Source organism: Mytilus trossulus, chromosome 7 (assembly GCF_036588685.1).
Source record: "Mytilus trossulus isolate FHL-02 chromosome 7, PNRI_Mtr1.1.1.hap1, whole genome shotgun sequence".
Taxonomy (NCBI): Eukaryota; Metazoa; Mollusca; class Bivalvia; order Mytilida; family Mytilidae; genus Mytilus; species Mytilus trossulus.
The window spans coordinates 82,888,158-82,899,768 of NC_086379.1; the positions used below are offsets into that span (position 1 = coordinate 82,888,158).

Genomic DNA, 11,611 nt, shown 5'->3' on the forward strand with positions numbered 1-11,611 from the left:
ACCCTATGGGCAATGCATACAAAAGTTTTCTTCTAGAGAACCACTGAATTGAATGAAATCAAACATAGCCTGAATGTTCCTTTCCTTTTGAGGTTGTGTTGTTACTTTTAGCCAAATTTTATATATTTTTATATGATTTTCAAAAACCCAAGTAGAATCAGGTGAGCAATACAGGCTCTTGAGAGCCTCTAGTTTATATAGAACAGACTGTTGGTTTTTCCGTTTGAATGATTTTACATTAGTCCAGTTTTCGGGGGCCTTAATAACTTTCTGTTTAGTTTGAGCCAATGCTCTGTGTTGAAGACCATACTTTGACCTATAATGATTTACTTTTACAAATTGTGACTTGGATGGAAAGTTGCCTCATTGGCATGCCTCATTGGCAGTCATACCACATCTTCTTATATCTAAGAACCAAACCTAGCATTAAGATCCTTCTGGCAAAATTCACCTGTGCAATACTTAAATTTACACTTATCTGTTTATTTTCAAAATTTATATAATACAGTACAGATGTAACATTGTATTTAAAACAGCATACATGTTTTATAAAGTCTTTATAGTTTAACAAAGTATTCTCAGATACTTTCATTCTTTCTTTCCAAAAGAAATAGTTTACTGTGTGTTCTGTTTCTTTTCACAAAATATTTATCTTCCGTCACTTCTGTAGGTCCTGCTTGCTCAATGCTAATATTGATTGTCATTTATAACACCACTTTATTTTACTCATAGTATTTTCTCTCCATTGGTAACCAGTCCCATAACTCAAATTTAATCATAGCACTTTGTGTCTCTTTGGTAGTTATATGTTTGTTAGCAGACTCAATTTGTACTGATAATCAACTTGGTACAGCTTTCCTTTCTCCTATATAGACAGGTAATGGGTAATGGATCATTTTGTAGTACTATTTCTAAGTATTGTAACTTTCCAAAGCTCCTGAAAAAGTAAATAACGACATAAAACTGTAAATTCATAATCTATCATTATCCTACAAAGCTATTTCATTACACCCTTAGGATAAAAACACAAATCGTAGTTTTGGTTACCAACTAATAAGAACAATCTTGAACTCTATGCATTACTCAAAATAAATGAAATGGACATGATTTACAAACATGAATCTAGGACCTGTAATGTAAAAAAATATCTGTGACCTTAACCTTCTATCTGTAAAATCTATTCTTATATGCAACAAACATTTGTATGGGTAAAACTACTATTCAAGTTAAAACAGCAGGTTAAATAACCAAAATAACCAATAGTATAAATGGGAATAGTAGTTTAACACAAGGGTGGACTGATGGAGTTACAAACTGATTACTATATTTCTACCAGCAAAGTTGGAAGGATTATACTAGCCACAAAAAACATGACCAATATTGATATTTCAGTTGTCTCTTACATGACAAAGCTTCTCATGCATAGTAATATAAATAGAGTATATACCAAAACACTTGGGGGGAAATGTGAAAGCATAAAAAATACATCTTCTTATACATATAACTTACAAGTTCTTTAGTCCTGTCATACTTGAAACATTGTGGAAATTCTTCTTCACATGATATGGTAAACTGAGCATGGTCAGACATGTCATGTAACTGGGTCAAACATTCTCTGAAGTGCTGGTAAGCTGGACAAGCTATGTCTAAGTCTTGTAATGTGAAAACATATCTAAAACAGAACAATAACCTCAAATCAATAAAGAAAAGAAAATGTTCAGATAAATCACAAATCAGCGATAACACAGTGAACCACAATTAATAATGAGATTGAACAAATATACCATACTAACTCCAGTTTCACATCAGTATGAAATACAGGAAATTGTTTAGGCCAACTTTTTCACATTTTAACAAAGGTTCACAATCAAAGCGCTGTAAGCACTGTAGGCAGTTAACCAAAAACCAAGGCAAACATAATTATGAAAACTGTGGCAATGTTGCTTCAACTTTTTTTTTAAAGATTTAAAAGAGCTAACATAAGACATTCATATACAGTATAATTGTGCATTTATGTTCATTTTAATGAATTAAACATTAAGGCAAATAATTCATATTTTATCTCGGTTTTCAATAGCAAAGCACATGACCACTAAAGGTCATGAGTCTTTCATGAGTCAGCAGTGGTACAAATTTGCAATGATTGCAGTTCTTTCAGTTAAGCGTAATTGTTCGTATTAGTTGACTGTTAGTAGTTCAAGTTGACTTTAGTACGAGCTTGTAAAAATAGGAATGGACTTGCTTCTCTGGAAAGAAAACTGAGTTTGTGTTTTACAGTACAAAAGTTATGAGACACAAATCAGACAAATGTTTACTACTACTGGGATCAATGATGAGGTCTGACTGACCTGTCCATAGTAAATGTAAATGACTCCCACCTTCACCCCAAGTCCATGATGTCTAAGTTTGGAATAAAATGACAGGTGTTAAGGTCTAGCAAAGTGATATGCATATGTGTTGCCTATGAGATTGACCTTGTATGTCATTCAATCTTTTTGAAATGAAAAACAGGAATGAATATGGTTTAGGCGTTGGTATCACAATCTTTTACAAGTTCTCAAAACACACACAAGAGGGTGTGGGGTGACCCTAGGGACTACCCCTATTTTTCTTTTGATTTTTTATATTGTCCCATACATGAATATATATGGTTTATGGGTGGGGATCTTGACCGTTATCAAGTTTTTTTCAAACAGGAGGGGTGGGGGACCCCAGTGACTTCCCCTATATTTCATTTGATTTGTTATATTGTCCAATACATGAATATATATGGTTGAGGGGTGGGGGTCTCATCTGTTTCTTATTTATCAAACAGGAGTGGGTAGGGTGACCCTAAGGACTCTTCCTATATTTCATTTGATAAGTTCTCATACATGAATATATATGTTTTAATTTGAAGGTGGGGATCTCGACTGTTTCCAATTTCTCAATCAGGTGACTGCAGTTACTCCCCCTATATTTCATTTAATTTAGAGTTGGGGATCCCAACTGTTTCAAAGTTCTTACACATGAGGGGTAGGGTGACCACATATGGACTTCCCCTATATTTCATTTGATTTGTTATATAGTCTTATACATGAGTATATATGGTTAAGGGGTGATGATCTCGAATTTTTCCAAGTTCTCAAACATGAAGGTATACAGTGACCATAGGGACCCCCTTATAATTTATTGTGATTTGTAATATTGTCCCATACATAAATACATATTGTTTAAGATTGTGGATCTCGACCGTTATAAATTTTCAAACAGAAAGGGGTAGAGTGGCCTCACGAACTCCACCTATATTTCATATAATTTGTTATATTGTCCCATCTTCTTCTTCCCGTTACCAGTCGAACTCTGTAGTAAAGTGTAAATTTCCAGCTATTTTAACTGACCTATCAAAATTGAGAAGAAAAAAATACCCTTGAAATTACAGTAATATGTTTAACTTGAAAAGCGTTTAACATGCATTACCAACATTTATCACTGATAAAAAAAAATTATACTGTTTCCAGGAACATATATATTGTTAGATATTAAAACTGTTCACAGCTGTCACTTGTATTGGATTTTGACATTAAAATTGGTGTACAAAATATTTTCTGCTTTTTCTTTCTTTTACACAATTTTGGTTTTCAATTCTAGTGATTATATCTATTTACTTTGCATAGATGTATTTTGTCACCTGTCTGGATTTTTTTGGTTGATAGCCCCAAAACCCAGGATTACCCTTATCCGCTTCCGGAATCGAATCCGATATTGTAATCTCGCGGCAGCCATTTTGTTTACAATGCTGTTTTTGACAGAAAGTGAGATATGATTTTATTCGGATTTACACATTATTTATCGGCGATTTTCTGTATAAAGCTGGCGTTTGAACAAATTGAACATCTCTGTCATGAATAGTAATGATGAAATAAGTTTGAGATCGTTTTTTAGGAAACTTTGGTAAAAATGTTTGCAACTAAGTTATTTTTTTAATTTTCTTTCAATGTCCGTCGTGCGTAGCTAGTAATTAAGTAGAAAGTCCGACTGCAAAAGTAGAAGGTCACAGACCATGGACCACCGCTAATTTGAACCCCTGCGTCCAAATCAAACAGATACAAAAAGTTCGTCTTCTAATTCAAAATTGCTGCCAACAGCGTTATCAGTTGAACTTATATAATAGACTACTGACGTATATATACGTAGTTGACTACGTATTGACGACAAACAATATTCATACGAGTTTTGCAATTTGGGAAATCTTAACTACTTGTCTTTAGAGATTTTCGGCGATTAAATAATTCATACATTTGTTCTTTGACATCTTAGCCAAAAGCTCAGGGGATAATAAACTACATAAGGATTCCTAATGTGCTCTACTTCCTATGTGGAACTTCAAATCTTTTGGGAAAATCGACTATCATTTAAGGTTTTTATGGTAATATTTTTTGTAATCCAGAATGAAAAGTATGAAAAAACTGTCCAATAAGTTATAAATAATATAGTAGCCAGCTGGATGATAACAATGGCACGTATTTCAGCATTCATTGGGTAGCACACAAATCCAGGGTGCTCGCATAAGGCAGCTTAACTGCCTAAAAAATAAAGTTGAAAACTTGGCAATGTGAAAAAGGCAAAATATGATCATGTTCTCTGTGACCATTATGCAAGTATAATAGTTTATTAGTACAGCATATGCTATGGCATGTTCAATCAAACAGTGTTTGTAATTTTATAATGCTGGGCTAGTGATATCCTCCAGAAATTATGGTCCACCAGTGAAAGGTATTGACCAAGTGAAAATAATACCAATTTTACAGCACCAGATGAATAAAAACAAGTGAGGGTACAACAAAAATACTGAAAACAAAAATTACCTTTTTTCGGTGGAAATGTACCAAGTATTTATGGATGTGTTTAACATAAGACCATAAACAGTTCTAAATAAGGCGTCTGTAATGTTGTTATCATATATAACTGAAAACGAAATAGTAGAAAAAAATTACTGCTTGATATCTAATAATGTTTGATAATAGGCAATCATTTTAAAAAATTAAAAAATCAAGTATGATCCTTTAGAAGCTTACTGTATTGACCTCACTTTTTTTGGTAATTCACCATCATATAAGTATTGTACACAAAAATTATAATTTTATATATTTTTTAATTTTTTCATGAGTTTTTACATCTAATAACATAGTATAATTATTTATGGAATTATGCCCACTTTCAAAAAATGAGAATTCTGCATTGATCTAAAATAAAAGATCTTACCATCAGCTGATATTATAATGTCACAGGAATCAATTTCACATTCTACTTCATGGTCCATCTGTAACTTTACTTCATCAATTTTCTGTTCTAAAATAGACAATAAGAAATACTTTTCTTTTGTCTGATTTTTTTTTGTTCCGTAAAAAAAAAATCAAAAAAAATCATGAATAAATAATAAAATCTCATATGGCCTGATACATGTATATTCAGAGAGGAAATTAAAGTGGTCCAGGGTTATTGTTTTTCGCTGGTAATGTCTGTTATTCACAAAATAAAAAGAGAAAATTGCATCATTCAAGCTAAAAATATTCTTCACCATAAAACCATCTTTCTTCTTTTTTTTTTTTTACATTATTCCTTCTTTACTATTCTAATATTCTTAATAACACATTCAGATTCAAATTATTTGAATTTAGAATAATGAAAGTTTAATTTTTACCTGCAGAATATTTGTTTTCAAACCAATCAAATTCTTCCACAGAAAAGTTTGTGACATCTTTTACATTGTTTTGATCCAGGTTGTGTTGTGCTAGTTCTTTAATGTCCTTCCCTATATCTAGAATTATAAATTGACATTGGTGACTGTAAAGTATTGTAAATGTTCTACAATGTGTGTTTTAGAAGGAAAATAAATATCAATCAAATAAAATCACATTTTTCTCCAAAAATTCTCATCTTTTTATAACTTAAGGTGGTACCTAACACTACAGGGAGATAACTCTGTAAAGTCAGCTAAACGTTTTAATTACGTTGTGTTGAAAAGGGAATATAAGCTTCTCAATGATCAAAATTGGTGTTTGTCAAACTGCTATATAATTAGTGTATTTTTTCTGAGAAAATGGTTGGTTCAAAATTTTTGAAATTTGTATATTTCTGTTAAAGGTAAAAAAAAAATACTTCGACAAAATTTATCAAAATTAAACGAGCCAAATTAATTTTAGTGAAAGTGTTGGGTACCACCTTAAGCAATGAAACAACCTCTAGGAAAAGACCTTCACTGTTTACAGATATTAACTTGAATCCTGCCACATGTGACTGCCTAAGTCAGGAACCGTATCGGTGTTTTTCTTGTGTCATAAACTTTACTTTTTTCTTCTTTCTAAATTGGAGAAATTTATGATACTACCAAGTCTTCATTTATTTGTTTGACTTATTCACATTGTTTATAGACTTGGCATGATTTGGAGCTTGCCGTAGTGTAAAGAAATCTAATTATTGTTGAAGACTGTTTATGGCCCTCTAGATGTCTTGGTTATTTTTATCATTGGGTTGTTTTGTCTCATTGGTGTATACCCCACATCTCCTTCTATATATATCAATCAGAAGTGGTGACATGTTTCAACAAGGGCTTTGGTACCGGTATACAAAGAACTATATATGCACCAAAATATAATCATGATCAACATCCTTAAAATTCAAATACTTCTTTTCTCATATTCAGATTGGGATGCAAAATAAAATAACAAATACCAATGAAAATTGTTTCCAGTTACAATATATTTCACCTGTAGATATGACATGATCAGCATACATAGCAGCAACAACACTAGTTAGACCAACACCAGCTCCTAGATCTAATATTCTCTTCCCTTGGAACTCTTCTTTATGGGAAATAATGAAATCAGCCATCAACAAGCTGGCTAACCATATCTGTAAGAACAAAATAAAATGCTGTCAAAATGAAAGCTAACCGTTTCTTAAATAATGAATATTTGACAGCTTATGATTGTAATCAGTCCTTGTCAATTATTGAATGTCATAAATGTGATATATATGTGATTTTCTATTTTAATTTAAGCATTTTTGGGCTACTGTCTCATCAAACTCACTTCCCTATAATTAATATATCAACTAGTTGGGTGTTTTAAAATATAAACAACTGCTGAGATAGGTATTTATTTAACTTAGATAAGGGGAGATAATTAAGAAGCAGTCCTTATAAATGTTTTTGTAAATCCCTGAAATTGTTTTCTAGACCATCTGAAATACTTTTCTGTTGTTGATAACTGAATGTTAACCTCCAAAAGTCTTTTGGTTATTGGTGTTTTTTGGGTTGCTGTCTAATTGATTAACAAACTTATAATTATCTTTAATTTGTATATTTTCACCTGTTGCCCAACATTCTCCAAAGTGGTTTCCATTTTATGTGCTGAAAGTGAAAGAGACTATCATATAGTCGATAACAATTTGTAATGATGCAGACGTTTTCCTAATTCTAAATGAAAAGGTTAAATTATAATGAAAATAGGAATTATACTCCAAATTTTTTTATCACTCTAAATGTTTAAAATTCTATGATTTCTTCATAAGATTGGTTCTGATGAATATATTGCAAAAAAATATCTAAAGTACACAAATATTAAAAATTCAGTAAAAATACTGACAATTTACAAAGTTTTAGTAGAACTTCTGGTAAGTGGAACTAATATATGTTCATAATTGCAATGCAATGTTTAAGATTTATTTCAAATAAGTAGTTTTATATAAAAGCATGAATTTTAGCTGGGTATCAGTGGATTTATATCTTACAACAAATACTAACAGGACTTCCAAACAGGTTTAATAGTGCATTTATATTCTCAAATTCAGGTATTCTGATATCATAATGGATGTATCAGTCAAAACTTCAATCAATCATTCTAAAGACTTTACTCTGTAAATTTTCATTTGTTATGATTTAAGATGAAAAATAGCAGTACATAACAAGTTTTTCTACCTTTTCATAGTAAATTTTACAAAAAAAAAGCATTTTAAATTTTTATATCAAAAATTGCATTAAAATGTTTTTTTACCAATTGTTATTACAGAAAGATCTTCTATTTTTCTCTTTCTTCTTTGTACTTCAACATCTCCATCTGAGTCTTTCTTCACTTTACAAACATCTAAATCTTTCTTCACTTTACAAACATCTTTAGTTTTCTTCACTTCACAAACATCTTTATCTGTCTTCACTTCACCAATACATTTATCATCCTTATACATTTCTATTCCTCCAATATCTCTGTCCATTTCAGTATTATCTTTCTCTTCTGTTTTCTCATCTCCCTCTGTTCCATCTTTAGTTGTTATGTCAGTCTGTTTATCTTGTGTTATATCATTCAGTGAACCATTGACACGTTTTGATCTATGTAAATTTCCATCTCCAGTTGTTTTTGCACTAACCTGTTTCTTTTTCTTTGTATTTGTATCTTCAGAATAGTAAAATCTAGAAACTAAACTCAAATAAATGTGATAGAGTTGAGTTCAGGTTAAAAAAAAAAATTAAGGTTAAAGGACGATTGACTGTATACAGCCATGATCTTAAATTGTAAAATAGCTGTACCCAATCAATCTAGCTTTTTTGATTATATCAGCAAATAATTAGACAGATTGACAATGAAAGTGTATTTGAATAAACAATTGTTGATCTATTACATTATTTGCATTGTTTGAACAAATACCAAATTTCGTTTGGTTCAAATCAATTTTCCAACTTTGTCATATGAGGGGAGATAACTCTATATGTAAATAAACTGTTATCACCATTGATCACAGAGATATGTCTCGCCTTTTTGTAATTTTGATAATGCAAATGTTGAAATCAAAATAGCAAAACAGTAACATCTTACACAAGTTATACAAACATTCAAAGCCAATGAACCATGACTGGGTTACATGGCTAAACAATCTCCATGTAAACATGGTAAATGAGATGTGCCAATGCTAATAAAACTTTATATCAAATACTGTTGATATATGTTATAAGTCGTTTTCAAATCTAAATATGAAACTTAACTTGTAAACTATGTAAAAGTTTTAAAAGTCAATGAAGCATGAAGAGGGAGTGGGGCTATATAATCTCTGTTGAAACAATACTGGCAAATTTTCATACAAAATATCACTGATTTAACATTAAATTAGCAGTTCATCTTAAACTGATCTTAAATCACAAACTAATTACATGTAAACTAAGATAGGTTTCAAAGTCATTAGACTATGACTGAGGGTCAAGGCCAAATATTATGAATAGAAATGAGATGTGCCAATGCTTAAACAACTTAATACCAATTAACATTGGCCTACCACTAATGGTTCCCCTTGAACTGACCTAATAACAAACTAATACATATAACTTACAAAAATTTTCAAAGTCAATAGACCATGACTTAGGGGGTAGAGCCAAATTATCTCCATGGAAATGAGATGTGCCAATGCTTATACAGCTGCATACCAAATATGATTGACCTACCACTTGTGGTTCACCATAAACTAGACCTAATCACAAACTAGCTAATATATTGTTGATGCTACCACCACCTGAAAGTTGAAACAGCATACCTATGTCTCGCTTTTAGATTCTGTCAAAGCGAGACAAAAAATGATCCACCTATATATATATATTTCATAATCAATATCAATATCAGTGACTGCACTTCATAGACGGTTTCATACATCACTGCTCATGCTGTTATAAACGGTAAATGGATACACTTGTGCAAGGCATTGAACAAACAAGCAAGGAATCTTAATATAGAAATAACCATTTTTAAATTCTGATGTTCAATCTTGATCAATGATATACTTATGATAGAAGCTTTGCTATTTTTTAATATATTAAAAAATAGCAAAGCTTCTATCATAAGTATATATATAAAGGTAATCATGGTAATACAGCTGAATAAGAAAATACTTGTAAGTGAAAGATAGACACATATAAATAGTACTTGTATACTGCTGTCATCTTTGGACTGATAATTTTGTGCCATCAGATGAACATTAAAAGTACAATTCAATACCGTCATCTTTGTCAATAACCAAATGATAACATAGATTTTTAAAATGTTCAACTATTAAATATAGAGTAGTAACTTACTATTGTAGCCTTTTGACTGGTTACTTTGGACCTGTAGATGTACATCTGTAAGTACTAACTCATCTTTCTGCATTATTAATCTTCATTGATCACATCAGGTTACTAAAATATAAACAAATCTTGGTTGTTTTCACTGCTTTTTTAAAGTTTTATTATTTACATGATTTAGGGGCAAAACACCTGTACCCACGAAATCCATGAAAATTGGTATCCAAGGAATTATAATGAATCCACAGTATATAAATATTATTACCAATTAAAATTATATTTCATTACAGTCAAACTTTGAGCTATTTTGTCCAATGAATTATGACCTCTTGAAAGGATAATATTTATTTTTGCTTTCAGGCTTTCCTACACAGGTGTAAATCCAGTTGAAATAGAACAAAAGAATCGAAGCTCTTTGTTAGAGAAGGCGATAAAAGCTTACTCATTGTTACTGTAATGTTTACTATAGAAACATAAAAATAAAACAGCCATTTTCTTCTTAATTACGAAGTGTTTTATTTTAAAACCACTATTTGCATAAATTTTCAATTTATCTATTTAATACATAATAATACAGAACAATTAGATATCAAGTCGACGACATGGGTATCTATCGAGTTGAATGTAAGAAATGCATAACCTCAGATTTAATTTTTTTTTTACCTCGGACGGAGAACATATCAATCTATACAAATCAGTAATTTTGGTGTCTGCCCTTCGATTATGTGACTCAATAAAAAATTCTGAAAAATGGGTAACAATTGTAATGCAAAGAGAAAATCCAGTGCACCTTTTTATGTTAGGCCGTGTTTGAGGTGTATATTTTGTCTTTAAAACGTACAAAGCAAGAATATTTGATGTATCATCTCGCTTAATAAATTCTATCATTTTCATTTATCAAAGCTACAGGTTGACTTTAAAATAAAAAAAAAATCACAGTATGAAAAGATGAAAAATATTGGTCAAGTGAAATACCTATCTAATGAATCACAAAAATAGAGAAGATGTGTTCGAATAGCTATTTTTTTTACTAAAAGTACTTGACGACAGTCATTAAAGTTGGATGATGAAAATAACATTTTTGTGTGTGTGATAACTAGGATTTATAATCTTCAACCACTGAAAATTTTGAATAGATAGATGTTGAGATCGAGTATCTTTTAGCACAGGACATTTGAAAAGAAAATGTAGTTCGTCTTCAATTATTCATTTAAATGTGTGCAGGCCTTGTGTGAGATTAACAATTGTATGTTAAATGAGTTACCTTCGTTAAATAAAGAATTTAAAATTATTATTATCATTATTATTATAAATTACTTTACAGTAATTGTTTTACACTCACATGCAGTCACATGTGTTAAAATCATCTACTTCAAATGCTGTAAACTTGGAAAGGGATCTTACATCACATCCTTTTTTTGTTTTGGTTGAACATGCTTACATGACATGTAGTTTATAAATTATTTGTTTACAATGTTTTTCCGCTTGACAATTACGTTCCTATCCGGATTGTTTCTAAAGTTAATA

General features: G+C 30.8%; 1 protein-coding gene across 2 annotated transcripts; it reads right to left on the reverse strand.

The window, feature by feature from the left end:
* Positions 1 to 641: 641 nt before the first annotated feature.
* On the reverse strand, positions 642 to 11,599 carry LOC134726003 (methyltransferase-like protein 22). 2 transcript variants are annotated; one of them, XM_063590354.1, is made up of 10 exons: positions 11,557 to 11,599; positions 10,097 to 10,198; positions 8,037 to 8,456; positions 7,353 to 7,393; positions 6,750 to 6,894; positions 5,684 to 5,800; positions 5,245 to 5,331; positions 4,848 to 4,947; positions 1,510 to 1,672; positions 642 to 937 (listed from the first exon to the last, which is right to left on the reverse strand). In XM_063590354.1, exons 2-10 carry the CDS (start codon positions 10,167 to 10,169, stop codon positions 893 to 895), a joined length of 1,191 nt encoding a protein of 396 aa, XP_063446424.1. In that variant the 5' UTR covers positions 10,170 to 10,198; positions 11,557 to 11,599; the 3' UTR covers positions 642 to 892. The 2 variants fall into 2 exon arrangements, with proteins under 2 accessions (XP_063446424.1, XP_063446423.1); XM_063590353.1 differs by lacking the exon at positions 11,557 to 11,599 and adding an exon at positions 11,427 to 11,550.
* Positions 11,600 to 11,611: the final 12 nt, after the last annotated feature.

Excerpts from the sequence above, each read along its gene's own strand:
- LOC134726003 (XM_063590354.1), bottom strand. The coding sequence starts at position 10,169 with ATGCAGAAAGATGAGTTAGTACTTACAGATGTACATCTACAGGTCCAA. Across the intron at positions 5,801-6,749 it reads TGATCATGTCATATCTACAG|ATATAGGGAAGGACATTAAA; the intron begins GTGAAATATATT and ends TTATAATTCTAG. Across the intron at positions 938-1,509 it reads ATGACAGGACTAAAGAACTT|GAGCTTTGGAAAGTTACAAT; the intron begins GTAAGTTATATG and ends TTACTTTTTCAG.